The sequence below is a fragment of the Phalacrocorax aristotelis genome, chromosome 5 (assembly GCF_949628215.1).
Source record: "Phalacrocorax aristotelis chromosome 5, bGulAri2.1, whole genome shotgun sequence".
NCBI classification, from domain to species: domain Eukaryota; kingdom Metazoa; phylum Chordata; class Aves; order Suliformes; family Phalacrocoracidae; genus Phalacrocorax; species Phalacrocorax aristotelis.
This window is the reverse complement of record NC_134280.1, coordinates 42305637-42327985: the sequence shown is the minus strand read 5'-3', so window position 1 is coordinate 42327985 and position 22349 is coordinate 42305637. Positions and strand designations below refer to the sequence as shown.

Sequence of the window (22349 nt, the reverse complement as noted above, 5' to 3'; positions counted from 1 at the left end):
GGCTTATCTTGAACTAAAAGATCTGCTCACTCACAGTAGTAAGTCTGAAGATGGATTTGTATATTGGCAGCTGAGCTAGCCTTCTTATTTCAAGCCATTCTCTGCTCAGTGGTACAGACAAGACATCCTGGGGTTCCAGACCTTGTGTGTGTTTCCCACAATACCTTTGGTTTTTAATATTACAGGTCTGATATCCGCAAAGCTTAAACTTATTTTAATATGAAAAGGAATACTGGAAATATAATATTGCTTATTATAAGGAATTACATTTTGCACCTGGAGGAACTGTATAGAATGTGAATTTTTTTAAAATAATCTTCATTAGATGGCTGCCGCTAAACGCTGGTGAGACATTAAGAAAATTTAGAGAGGCTGTTAGCTTCCAAACTGATGGTTTAAGGATGTTGTAGCTGTGAGGAGGAGTTCTTGGCGTGATGCTGCAGAGTCCAGTCAGCAAGAACCATTTTACACTAAGACCCAAACGCAAGTCCTCAGTACTGACGCTGTCTCTAGTTCCTTTGGTTAGATCTTCTGGTTTGAATAGTTCAAATTTAATAGTGTGGTAGCTGACCTTACTCTGGCAGTAACTATGCTGTGTGTAGATAGTCCTGTCCCTAACATCATCTCCTGACTGTCTTGAAAACCTCAAAACATTTTTGGCTATTCTTACACTGTAACTATAAGAGACATGGTTGGTTTCAAGTACAACACAGTCATGAATACGCACATTAACTTAAATTATTAGCTAATATGCCGTATGAAAAATAGGCAAGAAGTACTACTAGCTCCTGCTTCTGAAAAAGGAAAATTTAATGAGCTCAGCAACTTGAGGATGTAACTTCATACTGCCGGCTCTTTTTTTCTCCCCTTTGCAAATGCCAGCTTGGGATGCCTTACTAAAAGCTGATATCCTATGAATCTACAAAGTAGGGGTTGAAGAAGTTCAAATACTGCAAGAGCAGAAACAAAACTTCAGGAGCTGGTAGGGCTGAAATAAGTGCTTAGAAACGTAGGCTAGTCTTGTAAAACTCAGCAAAATGTATATAAATGTTTCCCAGATGAACCTCCTTGCAGCTTGCTGTATGTTCAGTGTGTCCCCAATCTACCTGGCATATTGCAGTAGTAATATAATGAAGAGCATGAATACTGATGGCTGAAACTTGTTTCCATTGGTCTAAATTTGGGTAGGAATGGAGTCACTTAGGGAAAAATAAAGGCAGTGAGGTAAGCTTAAGCCTTTTTTTTTATGTCCTGTGTATGTTTATTGTATGTTAAATGTGTTTCAAGAATCTTGTTTCACTCATGAGCTAAAACTTGATCACTTGCACGGTCACTTAAGCAGCACCTTGCCTTGGCCTGCGTATCCACACGTTTTGTAGCGGATTATTGATGCCAAGAGAGAACAGTTTGCTTTCACACTGAAAGCTGAACGAGCCATTCGGTACTGTTTACTCAGTTAAGAGTGTCTGTATAATGGAGAATTGGAAATCTGGAATGAATGCTTTTGGATATTGGTCAAGATGTGAGAATTACTAGCAATGCTTGTAAAACCATAACTGTAATACTTGTCCTGGCATTAACAGAAACATCAGCATGCATGCATGCATGTTGAGCATGGGGTGGGGAAATAACACGCTAAACGGGGCGCTCAAGTGCCTAGAGATCAGTGGTTTCATTTATAATTCTCAAGTTGATAGGCTGTGATATTTTATTTTTCTGTTAATCAAAACCAATGTACACTGATAGTAGTTGGGCTTATAATATCATATACCAGTGAAGAAGAGATGCAGTTCTGAGTGTGAGGAGAAACCTTTGGGTATCCCTGATCCCCGTCCCTTGAGTGATGAGTATTGATTCATCATTTTAGAAATGATGTGCTATTTCTCAGGCCTTGGTTATTGTCACTAACAAAGTTTCTCTGATGCGTATTTCTCTCCAAGTAAGGTAGAAATGTGTCTTTTTTTCCTGCTATTCCTCTTCACTGCTTTTCTCACAGGATGTCTTTTCCATTTTTATTCTGCAGTTTGCCATGTGGGTGGATGCTGTTATATTTGTCTTCAGCTTGGAAGATGAAATCAGCTTCCAGACTGTTTACCACTACTACAGCCGTATGGCTAACTATCGTAACACTAGTGAAATTCCAATGGTACTAGTGGGAACCCAGGGTAAGTGCAGTCTTGATTTACGAGTGCATTTCTGTGACCTTATAGATTATTCCAAGCTGGCAAAGCCACGTCCTGTCTTTTCCCCTCTCTTGTATCAGCACTGCCACTCATCTGATGATGAGAGGTTGTGGATAAATTGCTAGTTAACCAGCACGGTGATGTTCTGCCATCTGGACTTCTTCAGCTGGCTTGCCCGGTTTGAGTCGGGAGACAAGTGTCCATGTGCACTTTTGGGAGAGGAAGTGTAGGACTTCAGCAATGACAACTTAGAAGAAAAAAAAAGTATTTTTCATGCTTGCCAGTCATGGTGGTTTTCTTGATCAGCAGGGAGAGGCTAATGTTCAGTTTGGGCAGATGAACCGGTTGTGTAATCAAGTTCTGAAGTGAAACTTGTTTCCTTTAGCTTGGCAGTCTAGAAGTGATCAATGCCTTGGCATTCCTAGGAGGCAGATGGATCAGGGATCGAAAACCTTCAACACTGTGTTAAGAAACAGAACTGCTGTGCCCTTGTGCAATCTCTCAGGTACACCATTCTTCAAACCAAATGCTAGTGTAGCTTCTAGCCTCCTAAAACAACCCCGCACCGTTCTGTTTTTCTAAAAGCCCTTCTGGAACAGCAGCTAGCTGCAGGTATTGTATGGGGAAATGTGGCAAAGAAAAGGTACCAGCAGTTTTTCAGTTTCTTTTGCATCTGAGCTGTCTTTTGGATATTCCCTGTCTTGTTTTGCCCCAGTGCATCACAGTAATGTTTTAGCAGGTTCCCCCACTGCAGTTGGTTTGCTGCATGGAGTAGATCACAAGAGTTGAGGCTGCTCTGCACCTAGCTATGCAGATGTCACTCCTGTGATAATTCTTACCAAAACTGAGGAGTTCCTGCCTAGGTGCTGGACTTCAGACTTCTCCCTTTACAGAGCTGCTGTTAGGGAAGCATAGTACAGCCATTTTTGTGAGTACTTCATACTAAAGCATTGCTCTTAATATATTGTCAGGTTACTGTGCTGCGTTAGGGGGAGAACACAAGCATCGCAAGTTGCTGTTGTAGATTTGATTTTGGGCATATTCCCTGTTAGTGTATGCCACTCACTGTTTTGGGTGATCCTGAAGCTTATCACTGCTTTTCTCAGCTTTTTTTTTTTTTTTTTGTCAGCCTTGTGGTCAGAGAAAGATCTGCTTTCCCCTGCCTGCCTGCAGAGCTGTGCCAGCAGCGCACTCACGTGAAGGCAGGGGAAGTGTGGGCAGCACAGAAGGAAGAATCGCAGCTGGGCTTTAGGCGGAAACAGATGATAAAAGATGAAGAGGGAAGTAGGTGCACAAAAAGTCCTTTGGATAGCAGAAACTACAGTCAAAAAGCAGAAACAAACTCCTTTGAAGGGCCACGTGGTTTAGCTTAAACTTAAAAAGCTTGAAAAAGGAGAGGGGGAAACGTTTCCCTGAAAGCGCTTCCGTTTCTGCACTTTCTGACACTTTGGGGTATGGTTTTCCATCTCATTCCAGTTGTTACCAGAAAGGAGTTTTGTTTTTCAAAGCTTGTTTTCTGTTGCAGCACTTGTGCAAAGGGGATTTAAAAAAATGTGGCTAAAGACGGAAATACTGCTAATTCTGAGAGTAAACATCAGAAACAAATACAGTTTATCTACGTTGACTGTCAAACTGTGAAGTGACTCTGTTAAAAATATATTTGAAATACACCTGTGCAACATCCAGCTTGTTGATTTTTGACTTGTATTTTTGAAATGAGCTGTGAAATTAAATCTCTCCCAAAACGTTAGCACTTGCCTGATGCTTTCAGATGTTCTCCTCTGCCTTGTTGTTCTGCATTGGGCCAGGCTGTAGCACTGAATTTGCTTCAAAAGTCAAACTTTTTGAAGCCGTAGTGTTGCTGATCAATTTTCTGGTTAAATGTTTTCAGCGCCCTCTGCTGATCAAAAAAACCTAAGAATCTGCTGTTAGCTTTCCAAGAAACCGCTCTGATTTTATTAATCAGATCTCGTGAGAAGGTAGCGATAATGTAAGTTGAGATGTGGTTGTGTCATGCCCAGAACTGAGCCTCAAATACAGCACTGCAACAGTCACTGACTTCAGGCTCACATTAAAGTGGTGCTTTTTTTCCTGAGAGCAAAGATAGTTTTGCCACTACGGAAAGTAGCAGATTTTTAGGAAAACTCTGAAATCTGTGCCTGTCACAGTGGCTGGGTGGTAGCTGCAGTTTTGTAGAATAGATTGTACTGCTGTTTCCCCTTATGATTTTTAATTTTTTTTTTGCCACAGCTAATCAATTACTCCTGGAGAGAAAACAAGTTGCTTTTTAAGATTTGTTCATAGTATTATCACTTTACAAACAGACAAACAATATAACCTTTGTAGAGTTCTTTGCTACAAGAGCAGTGATGATGAAATTTCTTTCTTATCAGTTAGCAGGATTTTATTTTTTTCCCATTTTTCCCCTGGTATAATATGTTTTTTCAGCTCCTATGGATAAGCTTTAGAAATTGGAGTTAAAAAGCACACATGACAAGTAGCTCTTGCAGAGAGACACAAAGGATTACTACTTGTTTAGAAAAATATTATTTTTATTGGCTGTGCAGTATGTTCACACAATGTCTCATGGGCGCCTCTAATTCGAGGTTTGAGACTCAGTCATTTGCGATGAGTTTCCTGGATCCAGTCTTGGCTGTGACTTAAAAGCCAGGTCAGTGATGCAGCCTTGTGCCTCTATGAAAAATCTCTGTTTCATGTTAAGCTGCCCAGTGTCTGCCTCGACCAAGGTGTAGCACATGCCGTGGGTTCAGGGCTGGGGTTTAGCAGAGTTCTTTGCTTCCAGCCCGGCCTCATTAGCCCACTGTTGGCTCTCTGTGACTGAGCTAAATGCAGAGAGAACTAGCCTAAAAAATGGGAAGGACCAAAAAAGGCACACATGAGGAACTGAGGGAAGAACTGGGCTCTAGATTTTTAGCAACATGGTAATTGCAGTCCTGTACAGCTTTGTTATTCTTACCTGCCATTCTGAATAACAACGGGGTTGTCCTAGTGTTGCCTAGCTTGGTGGTGTGTGGGTGGGTTTTTTTGGTGGTAGTTTTCTTTGGTTTTGTTTGTTTAAGAAAAGCATCTTTTGTGCAACTCTAAAACCCTTTCCCTGAGTGTTGCAGTAATACCTAGTACTGTTCCTCCCCCCATCCCATTATTTCTCTACTGAAAATATTCTTGTCCTTACAAACATGCCGTGTGTTTGTACTTCACACTTTACAGGTGAAGGTTACTTGTAAGGCAGTGCTGGTATTTATAGGAGTCCTAAAAATCATTTGTCACTAGATCAGTAGAGATCTGGGCAATCACCAACCGTATGAAGATTAAGAAGGGTAAGCGCCAGATTTTGCAGCTAGGGCACGGTAACCCTGGATGTACACAGAGACTGGGGACCGAGCAGCCCCACGGAGAGGGACCTGGGGGTTCTGGTTGATGACAAGTTGAACATGAGGTGCCTTGGCAGCCAAGAGGGCCAACCACATCCTGGGGTGCCTCAAGCACTGTATTGCAGCTGGTCGAGAGAGAGGATTGTCCCACTCTGCTCTGCGCTGGTGCAGCCTCACCTTGAGTACTGTGTGCAGTTTTGGGTGCCACAGTATATTAAGGATACAAAGCTAGCAGAGAGTGGCCAGAGGAGGGCCACGAAGCTGGTGAAGGGTTAGGAGGGGAAACCGTATGAGGAGCAGCTAAAGTCACTTGGTTGTTCAGCCTGGAGAAGAGGAGACTGAGGGGAGACCTCATGGCGGTCTGCAGCTTCCTCACAAGGGGAGGAGGAGGGGCAGGCGCTGATCTCTTCTCTCTGGTGAGCAATCATAGGACCCGAGGGAATGGCAGCAAGATGTGCCTGGGGAAGTTTCGGTTGTGTATTAGGAAAAGGTTTTTCACCCAGAGAGTGGTGGAACAGGCTCCCCAGGGAGGCAGTCATGGTGCCAAGCCTGATGCTGTTCAAGCAGCACTTGGACAATGCCCTCAGACACGGGGTGTGAATTTTGGGGTTGTCCTGTGCAGGGACAGGAGTTGGAGTCAATGATCCTTGCGTCTCCCTTCCAACTCAGGACATTCTATGATTCTATGATTTGTCATGTTTATAGTCATCAGTCATTTGTTTTTCTAAGCATTTTTTACATCAGAGCTCATGTTCTTTCATGTGGCTGTGTATATTTTGCGGTTAGTGACCTAAATATTTTCTAAGGTAATGAAGTAGTATTTTAGGGTGTTTTTTCTGGTTTTTGGTATCAGTCAGCATACTGGTGATTTTAGCAACAAAGTATAAAATTGGAGTGATGCTCACCCCTGTTGTTTACTAAAAATTCTAAGTGTCTCATGGTTTGTACTTAAATGCACTGCCTGGTTACTAATAATTTTAAGACAATGTTTTCAAATTATATTTAAATATGGTTTTTTTCCCCTGCTATTGCTGTAGATGCTATAAGTTCCAGTAATCCACGTGTCATAGACGATGCCAGAGCGAGGAAGTTATCGAATGATCTCAAGAGATGTACTTACTACGAAACCTGTGCTACTTATGGACTCAATGTGGAGAGAGTCTTCCAAGACGGTAAAGATTACCTTTTTTCATCCAGTGTATCACACAATACTGTAGCTGGTTTTGTTGTTTGTTTGTTTTGGTATTTTTTTTTTTAAAAACTCACTGATGTCGGATAGCTCAGGTACTTGGCCTGTTTTCCAAGTGTTCATTAATGTTTAGTTAAAGAAAATCCTTGGGTTTAGGTATTTATTTTGTTAAAATGTCTTAAGTGCAGTAGAGGCTTCATTATGCCGAACATGGCACATGCATGGTGTTTTGTTCTCTACCAGCACCTTTAGTCTTAAGCACCTTAAGCTACTTTATTTAGCCTTCATTTATTTTTCAGTTTTCTTTGATGCTTTCTTTATTTTAGCAAAGGTTGGGGTTTTTTTTGTTTTGATTTAGTGCTCCTGGAGATGTTGAGAGGCTATTTGTGCAAAGTAATAAAAAATTCTTCCACATTTGAGAAAGTGGGAATAAATTGAGGAAATTGATAGGAATAGGGTAATCATGAGAAGGAACTCATGGCATTCATGGAGTATTAGAAGTTGACTTTCTCCTGTAGGGGTTTAGAAGTAAACTTGGCTGCTTAACAGTGGTTTAAAACATCATTAGCAGCAATGTTCTAGTTTGCCTTGTAGGAGGTACTTGGGATCATTGCGTACCATGTAAAAAAAAAATAAATAGAGTAAGAAAAGTTCTTTCTGACCATCTGCAGCTATTTTGGAACAGTTATCCCTTGGCAGAACTTCTGGCGCTGGGGAAGCGAGGCTGAACTTAGACTTTGCTGTATGAGATGGGCTTTGTGCTCCCTCTAGTGGAAATCCACTTCTAACCGTGGTTGTCTGGTGGCTGAACTTGTCAGCTCTTCATCACAGCAGTTCTGCATGTAAAAACATTCTTAATTATGTTGATGTACTTCTCGGAGCTCTTTAGTTCTGTGGGGGTTTTTTTTGTTGCCAGCTTTTCACTGTAAAGACCCATGCTGTCTGTGGTTGTGTGAGGCAGGGTCAAGTCAGTACCTACAGAGATGTCTCCAAAGTCAGCTAAAATAATAATAAAAAAAAAACCGAAAGAAAAACATTCAGATTTTTGAATGGGAAATACTGACATGCGCTGCACTAGGTTTAATTCCAGATAAGTGTATTTTACCCATCCTGTTGGTTAAGATTTCTGAGAAAAGCATTCAATGCTTTCTGCTTCCTCACTGTTTTCACTTAAACGAGTTGCAGGAATTACTGTTTTCACTGCCTAGATTGTCTATTTTGAATATGAATTTCCAAGAACTGTTCAGGGGTTGGTTTTAGTACATGTATTTCTGAGTGCTAGCTATAGTTAGATTTTTATTTATATATTCCAGTTTGTGGTGTTTGTGGATCTTTGTACAGTCTGGTTCCCCCCCCCCCTTCCCTCAGAGACCTTTGGAGAGAGAAGTCTCTTGGCAAAAAAGCTAGTGTGATAAACGTGTAAGCTTCCAGGAAGTTTGTCTCTCTGATAAATTTCGGTAGTAAATAGAAAGAATTAACAAACATCATGTGTTTAAGAAATATCAAGGTTTTGTTTTATCTACATGGCAGTCAACCAACTATTTAATACTTGCCAACTAATAGGATTATGAATGCTTCTGTACAAATGTGTTACAGTTGCCAGATGGGATGAAATCCAATTCCTGATAATTTTTGCTGTTTATTTCAGCAGGAAACAAAGCAACTTCTTAACCCCATTAAATGAGGGGGTGTGAATGAACAGTGCAACTCGTTAATAGGAAGCACTTGATGAAATGTCGCTTGGCTTGTGCAACTCTGCGACATTCAGGTTGAATTGGGCAGATAACAATGTTTTTTAGTGGCTTCTTCAGAGGGTTCGTATAGTCTCTGTCCAGACCTTTGAAGGGCAAGAAGTACAGAAGTTTGAAGAAAACTTGTAAATTATCCTTCCTTTAGAAAAAGGATATGATTTATCATTGGAGCATACATCAGGAGGCTGACTTTCTGGGAGATACGTGGTCTGTTGGGGAAGGCTGTCTCTTGGCACCAGCCAGCACTGTCGGTGCTGGCTATACCACCATTGCTTTAATGACCACGAATGCTGTGGAAGCCTTTGACTAATGACAATAACTTTGCTTTTTTTTTACTGTTTCAGCAAAGAACAGGTTACATCTTTTGTGAAATTGTATTCAGTAGGAAAAAAACCCTCAGTATCATGAAATGCACCCTAGCTTTACACACATACTCCAATTTTGTTTCAACTTCTTTGTGTGTTAATGGGCACGAAGTGTAAAATGCATACAATCGCACCTGATGTAACTTAGTAAAATTGCCCAGAATGGCTTGTGACTTGGCATCGCTGGGACATAGAATGTTTTAGTGCTTTGCAAGCCTGTGTGCAGCCAGTCTGTTACCTTGCTGGCTTCTGCTTAGTACCACATCTTCTCTGAAGCTGCTGTTATACTGGAGTGGCTATTCCTCATCGTTACACTAAACAAGTTGGGCCCCTTTTCAACAAGGGATCCAAACATCTGCCTGGGTACGCGACTTGGACCTCATACCCCTGGCTTATTTCTATTTTTATTTTTTTTTTAAATGGAAGTGAATTCTGCAGTACCACCTTTTGAGGGACTGCCTGTTTGATCTCCCTCAAGGGACTTTTGAGCCCTGTTTGCTCAAAAGGAAGCAGCACACAGCAGCGATTAATAACTTATCTTTGTGTTCAGATCCTCTCCAGAATAAATCGAGCTGATTATCCAATATCAGAAAGTCTCGCCTGACTTTACCTCAGGAATTGGTTGGGGTTTTTTTTTCTTTTTAAAATATTGTCAGTGAACAGGGGAAGAAGGGATATGGGGAGGAGGGACAGGCTAAGTAATTCTTCACCCAGTATGCTCTTAAGCATTTCTTATTATTTTGAGGAAACCCTGAGTCAGTGCCAGCAGCTTTCATAAATTAACTGTGTTTTTCAGCAAACTTGAAAGGGGTATAGACCAATTATTGCATTACAAAAATGTTCATTAATAGATTAATGGATAAGATGGGGTTTTTGTATTGTTTGTAGCTGAGGAGGAACAGTTGTTAACAGATTAGTAGCTGTACACAAGTCATGGAGCTACTACACCAATTAAGACCACGTTCTGTGTATTGAAATTGTTTCTAGACTTTGCCCCCAGCTGGTGGATATCCGTCTTGGAATTTAGGTATAGGATTGAATCACTACTTACTATATTCTGGGGTAGGTTGTGCTCTGTATTTAGATATTCCAAGTGTTTGCTGTGGTAGTTCTGTCAAGGGTATTTCAGTGTGGTGACCAAGGTCCCACAGCTTTTGCTGGATTGTAACTTTGATGAACGCTTTACTACTTTTACGTTTTTTAGTATTGTGTTGGTAGCCATGGATTCTTCTTTAGAAAATGTGGATATTGTAGCGGATGCAATGGTGGAGTTAGGGCTTGGTTTAGTCACATTAGCCTTAGTGCTCTCATTTTGCTCGCAACGAGTCCTATTTTTAATCAAGTCAAATACTATGCAATGGTTTGCATTGGTTGTGATTTACATATGTAGTCTGTGGTCCAAATGTACCCTATTCTTCTTCTCCCTCTTCTGTTTTTCAAGAAGTTTGAATTGCCCATGAGTTGGTAAATCTGAAACTGTAAACTTTCAGTGTCCAAACCCCAGTATGTTACCGGTCCTAGTTACAGCAGACTTTCCTTTCACGCACCAATTAGTAGCTTTGTTACAGAAGATGCTGTTTTACAAGCTTTTCCTAAAATCTAGTTTCTTGTTTCTGTTTTCTGCCTTGATGTGATGTAGACCTAACTTTTGGATGAAGAAAATGGAAATGGCATCAAGGGGTGTTATACTCACTTCTTCATTGGACGCATTAGAAATTGAATTTCTAATTGTTGCCCATGCAAGCACCCACTGAACTCTGTTAACAGAGGTCATCTATTACGACTTCTGTCTCTTGTAGCTCATTTCCTGTTTTCCCCAGTTGAGTGGTAGAATAATTTAACTGGAATGTTTGTTATTATGAAAATGGTGCTTTATTCTTTAGTTAAATCCAAATACACTGTTTACAATGCTACATTACAGTTGATAAGCTCACTATTGCTTGTAACAGCATAGGGTCATACTTTTGTAGCATGAACACTGCTTTACAATATTTCACTTTCATCTGCAGAAACTTTTTATGAACGCTGATGCTTAATTAATGTATATCTGTGGTTTTTAGATAAATGGTCTCTAGTGTTTTAAGAAGCTGAAAGCCATGATTTGTGAACAGCAGTTGTTGGGATGGTGGTTCTTAGTTCTTTGAAATGTTTGTATGATGAATTGCTCATTTTCCCATACTCCAATAATAATTTGCAAATTAAACTGTTTCGATAGCGTGATAGAGCTTGTAGTTTCCTAAGCGTAGTAAGTGTTCAGGCATCTTGTGATGTGACGATGAACTGTTTTGTGTAGAAGTATGTACTCTGAAGTGAAGCAGGATTTTGGACATTTTAGAGGGCTGTTTTTAACCTTCAGCATTGTCCCACTTGGGTCTAATATCTGAGGCTGTTTGAAGTGGGAGCTGTGCAAGCAGGCCCTGAATCTGTCTGAAATACAAAAGAAAAATTCCCATTTCCGTGGGATTAGCTTAATAACGTGCCCAGCGATGGATGATAATAAATTCTTTTTTAGCTTTTGATGTTTGGAATTGGGAATTGTTGGGCAGGGGAATTAACTTAAAAAAAAAGATCGAATGCTAATAAGATCCATTTTACTTCAGATTTCTCAATTAAGAATTGGGGGGGGGGTTTCCCCCTGCTTATCAGAATGGATTTTATCAATGACATTGGAAATGATCATTTTAATATTTCTTGTCAGCACAGTATTGTAATGACTGTGTACTGCCCCAGGATGCCTTTTTAATGATTTTAGCCTTCTTGAATTAGCTTCATGTACCATTAATGCATAAGAATTGCTTTTATTTTTGTTCATGATGTATTCATAATTGCATGCCTTTCCCTGCTTTATGTTCAGATTCTCTTTGACCCATTTAACTGTGTGCTATGCAATCTTCTGCCATCGCAAAGGAAAATAAATGTTGAAATATTCAGAGGATAAAATTTTACCATCGTGTAGTTTGCATCACTGGGTGTGAAACAAAAGGGTTTGAATCTAATTCTGATTCAGAGCTGAGTCTGTTACTGTAGCTTAGCAGGGGACTGCTAGTGAGAAAAGTAGAAGATGTAAATATCTTTCAGTGTAAACTTCCAATGTGGAGATCCTTTTTATTGCTGTAACTTACTACTGCAACTCTGTATGTGTAAGGCAAAATGCTGAAAACCTACTGGTTGGTCATGTTAGTATGATAAATAAAAAATTTCTTAGTTTTGGGGAGATGAAGCCAATCTTAAGGGCTTGTAGTCTGACCCACAATGTCAAAGTTTATAGCCTCCTTGTTATGGTATTGTTAGACAAACCGATCCCATGAAAACACATTTGGTGGAAGTTTTCTGATGCAACTCATTTGTCTGGGATACCATGGATGGCATTACTGCTGCCATGTCTGTCTTAGGAAAAATGCATTGGTTTGGGTTGGGGTTTATGTAGGGTTGGAGTTTGTTTTTTAGTACTTTGACACGTGTCCTAAACAAGGGAGAAGGTGAAAACTCAAATACCCTATTCTGCTGTGCATGGGGTAGGATATTTATATCTGTTACCTGAGTTGTCAAACACACGTTTGGGAGGTTCTACCTTGGGTGTATAGCTGTAATGCACAAATTTTGAAATAAAAATTCCCAAAATAGTAATAAACCTCTGAATACTGAGGCAAGAGTTACAGGTATGTAACAGCAGAGGCCATTGCTGCCTCACACTTTGGACCTTTTAGCTGTGGTGCTGTGCTGTTGCCATTATTTCTGGATGCTTTATTTGCAAATTAAACTAATCTTTTATTATTGAGTGTGTCTGTTGTGTGTAATCATTTACCAGAAATACTTTATTTCCAAATCCAAATAATATTTCTAATGTTATGTTGAACAACTGTGTCTGAACGGGGGCTGGGGGGTGGGGTACCTTGAAGTACAAATTGTCCATTAAGGGATGGAAGATGACAAATTAATCCTTGTACAGCCGGATTGCAGAGAGAGGCTGTCACTTACTATCAGTATTATCAAGTCAGCTTTTATAGATGTATTTTCATTAGGAAATGTTAATCAGTCTAATGGGAAGTAAATAAAGTCTCAGTCCTATTCTGCTGACAGCCTTTTTAGGAAGATGCAATATTCACTCTTGCACTAGATATGGCCTGAAGGCTTCTTTGATTTGGGAGTGGGAGGCTGGGGCAGTAGGGAGCCAAGTGTGGACCAGAGCTGGGGAGCAGCTCCTCTGGCTCCTGGAATTTCTTTGATTTTGGTAAGGTGCCAGGGGTGACCTTTTGGAGAGTGCTCGTGGCTGCGGTGCGGTGTCTGAAGTGACATGCCACTATGCCCATTACTTAGGCTAGTCAAAGGTGGAGCAGATCAGCCTGGTAAAACTTTGACATGCTCCTTTGTGCTGCAGCAACACTGGGAAACAAATATTTTTGGTTATTGGGTCTAGATATTTGTATTTTCCTTATTTTTTTAAGAAGAAGAAATGAGAGATGTAATTTTTGTCCTTAGTACTATGGCTTAACCTGGAGCAACACACCCTCAGCCCCATTTGTTTTAAGCACCAATTGGTGGTAAATGAACATAAAATTAAGGCTTTAATGTAACATGTTGGTGTAAATGAAGGACGGTGGGAAGAGGTGGCTGTGGCTGGGTGCCTGTGCCCCCACTCTCCCCAGCGGCCATCAGGGATCCCCCATCCTGCCCGACCACCAGCACGAATCATAGAGTCAGTTAAGGTTGGAAAACATGTCTAGGATCATCAAGTCCAACTGTTAACCCAGCACCCCCATGCCTCCTAAGCCATGCCCTGAAGGGCTACATCTACACGTGTTTTGAATACCTCCAGAGATGGTGACTCCACCACCTCTCTGGGCAGCCTGTTCCGAAGCCTGATCACTCTTGAAGTAAAGAAATTTTTCCTAATATCCAATCTAAACCTCCCCTGATGCAGCTTGAGGCCATTTCCTCTTGTTCTATCACTTGTTACTTGGGAGAAAAGACCAACACGCACCTCACTACAGCCTCCTTTCAGGTAGTTGTAGAAGGTGATAAGGTCTCCCCTCAGCCTCCTCTTCTCTAGACTAAACCACCCCAGCTCCCTCAGCTGCTCCCTCATCAGACTTGCTCTCCAGACCCTTCACCAGCTTTGTTTTGCCCTTCTCTGGACACGCTCCAGCACCTCAACGTCCCTCTTGTACTGAGGGGCCCAAAACTGAACACAGCACTCAAGGTACAGCCTCACCAGTGCCGAGTACAGGGGCACAATCGCCTCCCTACTCCTGCAGGCCACACTATCCCTGATACAAGCCAGGATGCTGTTGGCCTTCTTGGCCACCTGGGCACACTGCTGGCTCATGTCCAGCTAGCTGTCAACCAACACACCCAGGTCCTTTTCCTCCAGGCAGCTTTCCAGCCACTCCTCCCCAGGCCTGTAGCGTTGCTGGGGTGGTTGTGACCAAAGTGCAGGACCCGGCACTTGGCCTTGTTAAACCTCACACAATTGGCCTTGGCCCATCGATCAGCCTGTCCAGGTCCCTCTGCAGCGCCTTCCTACCCTCAAGCAGATCGACACTCTTGCACAGCTTGGTGTCATCTGCAAACTTACAGAGGGTGCACTCGATCCCCTCATCCAGAATATGGATAAGGATATTAAACAGAACTGGCCCCAAAAGTGAGCCCTGGGGAAAGGGCTGCCCTAGGTGCTGCTCCTTGCTGCCAGCCCCTTTCCTCCTGGGAAGGGTCCATGCCAGGGGTCCTGGGTGGCAGCTGCCCCCCCCCCGGTTGAGAACTCGGGCCAATTAGCTTTGTAATTGGTTAGTGCTGCTTGTTAGCTGGCCACAGGGTCTCACCAAGAGCCAGGCTGTGTGCCCTGACTCAGTGCCCTGGGCCTCACAGCGTGCCAAGGTTATCCAAAGCGGTTAGAGACTTAGATTCTACCTCCCTTTGTGGACAAGACACTGGATTTGAGGGATAACTATGCCAGCTGAGGCCTTCCTCTGTCACCAGCTTCGTTCCTGACACTGACAGGCAGTATTTCTAGACTTGGCTATTGCTCTTAAGTTTGAACAGCAGTGACACGTAAGCTGTTCGTCGTCAGAAGTTCCCAAACTTCAATTTTTCTTCATTCCATGTGGGAGAGAGAAGAAATTTTTAGGTGCCTTATATGCTTCCTGATTTAAAAAAGAAAAACAAATTTAAACAGAACAACTCATAGCCTTTCATGACAGTAGGACTTTAGGTCCAAATGCAGTGGACCTTTATGACCAAATGCAGCCCTTGCCAAGACGTTTTGCTTGCTGGAGGATGTGCCTCTTGGGTTTGCTGTCAATCCCTCCAAGAACATGCCATAGTCGAGCACAGAAGTGGTAATTCTCTACCTGGCTAAATTCTTTACTTGAATACCACCTTGTGCTATTCTCTTTTCCTATTTAGTATTGCTTAGGGAAGATACAGGAATTTTTAAATAGGTGTTAATATGTCTTATAAACTGTCTTTAAAGAATTTTCTTCTGAGCTTTGCATAACTGAATCAGAAAATTCAAAGGATTTAGTAACTCAAGTTGGTAGAAGAAAAAGATACAGATATACAAATCTGATATGGCTTGTCTTGTGAAGTCTGTTTCTGCATGTTTTACTCGGAACTTGATGTTATTTTAGTATGGAATTTTCCCCTTACTCCTACCTGCCCATAACTCCTATGCACCATTAATAAATGAGAAGATGTTGTTTTTGCAGTTCTAGAAACAATAATTTCACTTTATAGGTGCTTTGGTAGTGGCTCCTTTTATGTTTCTGCAGAGTATCTCCCCAGGCACGCTGATTTCCATTTAATCTTTCACACCCATACCCTTAGATGGTATATTCTCCATCAATTCTGGTATCATAAATCAGACTTTACGTTGTTATGGGAGGGTCCTATGTTAGTTGGTAGGAGGGAATTATTTAATATCTGAAGTCAATATCTTATAGAAGGTCTCAAAATGAGCTATACCAATTGAGCACTTCCTGGAGAAAGAGCAAGAGTGTGAAGAAATTTTCATCCTGGGGAACAGTTAGCATCAGTAGGACCAGACTAGAAAGCAGCAGGAATTTGTGCAAGCAGTGTAACAAACTGTACTAGAGCCCCCTTTTCCTTGGATTTGTATTTTTGCATTAACTGAAATTCACACTTTTTATGCATTATGGTTCAAGATTTTTTTTCTGTTGTTCCTGGGGACTTACAAGATCTCTTTTGCATGGGGTTTCCCTCATGCTTGGCACTTGTTTGATGTTACAGCCATTAAGTTTGTTGGGACTCTCACATGTCCTTTGCCTGGTTGCCACTTTTCATGAAAATTGCAGGGGATTTGCAGGCTTTGGGGACTTTGAGACTTGTATTGCTCCATCAGATTTCTTCAGATCTGCACCTGTATTCAAAAACAAATGGGGGAAGGAAGAGAAAGAAATCTTCTGATGACATGTCTGCATCTGTTTTTCTCATTCTTGGAATTAAGTGATGTGATGAGGAGATACAGTCCACGGTTATGGCATTTAAAAGTACTGTAATTTGTACAGAGGATTTGAATGGTGTAGTGCAAATAAAAATTCCAGGGAGGTTTAGTTTCTAGCTATGGTAAGTGTGTCATTCACTAGGTTACTTGTAGAAAACAGTAATCTCTGCAGAACTTTTCATGTGACTTCACAATTTTTTATGGCCCTTTCTTTAAGTCTTAAAGTGAAATATATGGAGTAAGGCACGTTTCTTGAAACCTGGAAGACGATGATGCAGAGCTACTGATGTTGTGGAGTAGGTAGCAGCTGCTACATTTTCTGACTAATACAATAAATGAAAGACTTAGTTTGTCACATACAAACTCTTCACTAAATGGAAACAAGGATGTTGATATATTTCATCAAAATATTAAAGAAGTGTTCCAGTAGGTTTATATCCCTTAATGCAAACTCGAAGAGAAATCCTGGGACAGGAAGCATGATAGTTATTTGGTGGTCAATTGCTCTTTATTGGCAGTATACCTGAGGGTGATTGGCATAAGCAGTGCATTTTATAGGATCACGTAAGCTGTGTTTGAGAGAGGATGTTACAAGTACATTGGTGGAGCATCTTGCAAGCACTTAGGAATTGTTTTCTATTAATATCAAAAGCTGAAGTGAAACCAAAATCTGGAAGAGGGAGGAAGTTTGAAAATTCCTTATTTTTTAAAACCTCTGCCTTTTCTACAGTTGGTGCTGTAAACTTGGAGATGCTGTTTCTGGATGTATTCTGCCTCATCTGCTTATGCGTTCAGTGCCATGAATAGGATGTGATTTTTGTTACTGCCCTGCTGTATTAGTTTTCCTCCATCAAATATTAAAAATTACTATTGAACATGTAGGTGTCAGTAATGTCTGTATTACACCCATAGATTAAATTTTAGTTCTGTATGCTGATGTGGACATAGGCGCTAATCTGAAGGACTGTGATTGTTCTTCCTCCAGAGATGGAGGTTGTGTTCAGTTTTGTAAGCATGTCTGAAAAGATGACAGTATCTGCTCTCAGTTTTTGCTACATGTCAAGTTATCATGTCCAGTGTGATAGCAATCAAGTACTGCTTTTTTTAAACACCTCTTTGAATACCTGGCATTTTTTAATATCATGCAGAAATGTGCTTTCAATTTTTGGTGCTTAGGTTTTAATTTCTAACTTATCTGTGCTTGGCAATTTTAGTCTGTATTACGCATTTTGTGTTGTTGTGGTGTTTAGTACCTTTGGAAAATAACGCTGCTGCTAAATTGTCTTGCATCTTGCAGAGCCTTATTCTCAGTGTCGGGGGAAGGTGGGGGGAACTGGAACAGAACTAAGTCAGATGTCCTGTCATCTTGACAGAGGTTGAATTATGGAAAACATCTTTCTGCTAGATTTTATCATGCTGCAGTTCCTGGTGGAGCTGGTGACAGAAGCTGAAAAGAGCAGTGACAATTTCTGCAATTCTTTTTGCGCCAAGTGACCTGAACAGCAAACTGATTGCATACTGAGTAACGGTAACAGCAGGGCTGCTAACAGGGCTCAATCGCGGGGGATGTATCCAAATGTGAGGAGTAAAAAAGAAAATACTGCTTGGTAAAATCTGTTAGCAAGATGATTCTTTAACCCTGCTTTTGCAGTTGCTAATGATGCCGTAATGGAGGGTGGAAGACCTGACCACAAGGTTAGATAAGGGCCAAAAAGGGCTTCAGCAGATCATGAGCTCCTTAAAGTGCCAGTTTACCTTTTCCTTATTACAGCAGCAACCCTTTTCTTACTGGCACCTGGTTTATTTCTAAGAGGCCTGTCTAAACTGTGGCTCGTTTGCTGTGTTTTGGGGGATAGTCTGCCTTGCTAGCAGGTCTTCGTTGCTCTTCCTACTGCTATGATCTTTATTAGGGTATGATCAGTTAATGTGATTTTTTTCCCCTTAAATTTTTATTGACAAATCTTAAAACATCTTAACACCTCGTCTTTTGCTCTACAGCATGTGTTTCTGTATAGCTTGACCAACAAATTCTCAAATACAGAGGGCAGTGTGAAATGCGTAAAGCTTGATTTCTTTAATTATCCCTAATATGTTGTCCCTTGCTCATTGGTTTTAACAGTCTTTTGTGGATTTAACTTCAAATTTTTTGACACATCATGGCTTTGCTGCTTAGCATTGCAGAGCTAACACGTTTTGTCTCAAGGCAGACCCAAGGGAAAATGCCTCTTGCCCCTTGCTGTAAAAGCGACTGTGAGAACACCACCAGCCTGCTCAGAACATCACCAGTGTGTTTGGGCACACCTAGAAATACAACCTGCTCTCAGGGTAGAAAGCAGAGGTTGTCAGAACAAAGACAGGGGCAACACTAAGCCTGGGGAGTCTTGTGAGAAAATCTGACTTCACCTTGAGAAGCAGCCGTGGTCTGGGCTGTTCTGTCAGAGCATCGTGCCGTGGCACTCCTACCCGTCCCTCGAGGTTCCAGAGAATAGCTGTTGCTCTGAGGTATTTGTGTTTCTAGCATACAGCATACCAAAGCCCTCTCATCTGAGTTGTCAAACAAAAAACTCTGTCAAAATGCTGGTATTACATTTATATCTCTCAGTTTCTCTAACTTTTGTCTGTTCCTGGGTGTGTTTGTGGTGTATATAGTAACATTTATTAAAGAGAATAGCTGGCTTTTTTCTCTTATAATAAAGGGATGCTTTTGTCTGAGCTATCAAACATTTAAAACTGGTGTAATAAACAGAATCCTTTTGTAATGTTTTCTGTTGTGTGACAAACACGTTTTAAACATCAAAGTTTATTATTAGCATAGATTGTTCTTCAAAAGCGATTTCTGCAATGCATTGCAAATCGCTCCCTTTCAACTAATCCGTATGCATATGCAAATCCTATTGAAACTGCTTCTCTGGGATTAGCACTTGTGTATTTAGAGTTTAAAAGCCTGCACGAATGTGTGGGGGTGGTGTGTGTAGTAAGGGAGAATGAGTGTGGGCATTAGTCTTCTGAATTCCTGCCTATGCCGGAAAACATCCAGCACTTGCTGCTGAGTTTTAAAAAAATACATGCGGGTTGGTTGGGTTTTTTTAATTTGCTATAAAGTACAGAATCGCTAAACTAATTGTATATAATTGAATTTTGAAGTTAGTGTTTGATCTGATGAGGTTACTTGTAGTGATAAGTCCTCGGTGTTGTAGAAAGAAACTTTGGGTCATTAAAGTGCAGCATTTGCATCATTCTTATAATGTGACTTTTGTCATCATTAAGCACGCAGTGAACTATATCTGTAAAAAAAAATACAATTTTACTTCAGTTTTTGTGAAGATGGGATTGGCCCATGTGCTGACCAGTTGTAAACAGTGAATTGCTTAACGGGTAACTTTATTTACTGCCTGTCACTAAGACTGCTGGTGGATGGTCAGGCCCACCAAGTCAGAGTACTTTGAGATGCTTATTAAGGGATATAAACGTTGGCTGGATGTGGTATTGGGCTAGCTGTTGGCATCTGTGCATCCCAGATCCTTTGCTAAGGATCAAAATAGACTTTGAACATACAGAAGCTTCTTGTCCTGTTCATATGGTTACTTTAATGATGCCTAGATTCTTGGGACGGTGCAATGTTTAACGTATATTTTGTATATCAATGTCGTTCACTTATATCAAGCTCTTCTGTGTTTAGTTTTCCTTAGTTATTTGCGTTGTGTGTACACTCATGCCCAAAGCACCACAGCCAGACTCTGTCCATCATAGGATCTAGTCAGTAGTTTGTGAAAAACAGAAAATACAGCATAGTATTGTACTGTACAATTCAGAGATAAGTCTGTAGAATATAGAACTACTTTTTGAATAGCCTCTCTTTACATATTTTAGTATTTCGTTAATTTTGTCTTTCCAGAGGTAATAATCTTCCTGAGATCCATGAAAACTTGTTTCAGCAATGCATGCTCCATTTTCTTTTTAGTAGTAAGCTGGAAAGTTACTTGGCAGATGTATGGGACCACGCGGCCGGTCTCTGTGTTACAAAAATTATCCTGACTATTAAGCGTTGGGCACAGGGCCTTAACCAGTTTTATTAAGGGATTACAGAAATTGGGGACTCTGGCAAACTTGTTTTGTGTCAATTGGTTGCTTGCTGTGCAAGTTAACAAAGCATTTTGAGAGTTTTGGGGTTAAAAATACCTTTGCTGTGTTTTCTTGGCAGTTACTGCCTGTGTTAATGCTTGCCTGCGCTTGTAGTACTGCAAATGTCATGGCAATAAGCTGGCTTCCACCAGTATTAGATTTTAAAAATGTGGAAGATATGTAAGGAAGATATGATTAAAATTTCAAGTGATGTACAAAAATTTTGCCATGAAGAGCTTTTTCTTGCTAATTTGAACTGCGATTTGGTTGGGGGGGCTGGGGTGGGGCGAGAAGTGGTTTCTTGGTGGGTACTGTGACAGTCAGCACATCTGACTTCACTTCATTATCTGCTGGTAATTGGTAACTGATGTGAAGTAGCAAGACTGCACTTTGGCCCTCAGTTCGCTGTTGTTTGGTTTTCTTTGATTTTGTGGAGGTTTTTTTTCCTTTTTTTTTTCTTTTGGCTCTTGATTTAAAGCCCTTGAATGAAATTTTCCTATAAGTTCTCAAACTTTGAATTAACTTCTTAAGAAATCTTACACAGATGGAAACAGAAGGCAGGTGTTTTTGAGCCTGTTTCAGTCATCCGTGTCAAGTGCTGTCTTCTCCTCGGTAGCAAACACTGTGTTCACTCAGGAAACTCTCCGGAGAAATGGAAAATCTTTATTAGCCATTGGGAAAGTACACCAGTACATGTGTGTGTTGCAATTACCCAGTGTGCTGCTTAACAAAAAGTCCTTGCGCTGGTCAGATTATTCACAGTCTTCTCAGGGTTTAATTTCTTTCATGCTTTACACATACGTGCACAACTGAAGCCTTAATTTCCAGCAGAGCTTCTTCCAAGGAGGAGAGTCGTCATTATCCTTACAAGGTTGGGGTGAGATAGAGCCATACCTGATGAGGTGAGGGTGTAGCTCGGTGCTGCTGTGGCTGTGGGCACTGGACAGAGCTGGCAGCACCCGCTGCCGTAGTGCAGGAGTTGTCCCGCCTTCTGCGGAAGCGAGCGTGGTCCCTTCACAGTCAATTTTAAGTCAACGGTTGATGGAGCTAGGCATGAAGCAGATGTGGTAGGAAAATGGAAATTTGTTTTCATGTGTTGGTGACACATTTATGATTTGTGTTTGGATTATTTGTGCTTTGTTTGTGAAGCAAATGTTGCTTGTCTTGGATTTTAAAATTCTAGGTCAGTTCTCAGTCTTCCTTGGAAGACAGTAAAGCAGTACACTGCTGTCGGCCAGGCTTTGCAGGACTGGTATCAGTTGTAGAGAAAACAATGCCTCACTCAGAGCATAAGTGCCTGTTAATCACCCTGGGGGAGTTTTAATTCAGAAAAAAAATTATTATAAAGCTGGTCTGAGACTAAAAAGCTAATTGAATTTTGTTAATAAATGTATGAATACATATTCTTTTCTGTTTCAGTATAAGAGACCCCAAAATTTCTAAGCGCACAAGATACTGCTGGGTTAGGTACCTTCTGGAGTGTCTCACCACATGCAAACCCTTTGAAAAGGCCAAAGTTAGTTTTCAGAGTCACAAAAACAATTTTAACTTTAGAGCTTGAAGAAAAACAAACCTTTGCTTATCTGCATTTAGTGAAGGAACATTACTGGGAGATGCTAAAGAAGTATTTTTCCATAGAAGATTGGATTTTGTGCATAAAACTTGTTAATATTAATACAGACAGGTCATTACTGGTTTCAAGTCATATATACAAGCTCCAAGAGATGTAGTATGTTAGTGGTGCTTCTGTCAGTGATACTTTTGTATAAAAAAAAATGGTGAGGAGTAAATCAGCTTCAGTTTAGCGTATATAGAGTTGACTTGCTCTCATTATTTACGCCTCTTCTGATGGCTGATACAGTTGCTAGTGTCTTACACATCATAATTT

General features: G+C 40.9%; 1 protein-coding gene across 5 annotated transcripts in view; it reads left to right on the top strand.

Moving 5' to 3' along the window:
* Window positions 1-22349, top strand: part of AGAP1 (ArfGAP with GTPase domain, ankyrin repeat and PH domain 1) — a 394362-nt gene that overhangs the window by 158951 nt on the left and 213062 nt on the right. For all 5 annotated transcript variants that reach the window (XM_075094139.1, XM_075094138.1, XM_075094136.1 and 2 more), the window contains exons 5-6: window positions 2024-2165; window positions 6613-6747. In XM_075094139.1, the coding sequence (XP_074950240.1) occupies window positions 2024-2165; window positions 6613-6747 (277 nt within the window). The remainder of the gene's footprint in view (window positions 1-2023; window positions 2166-6612; window positions 6748-22349) is intronic.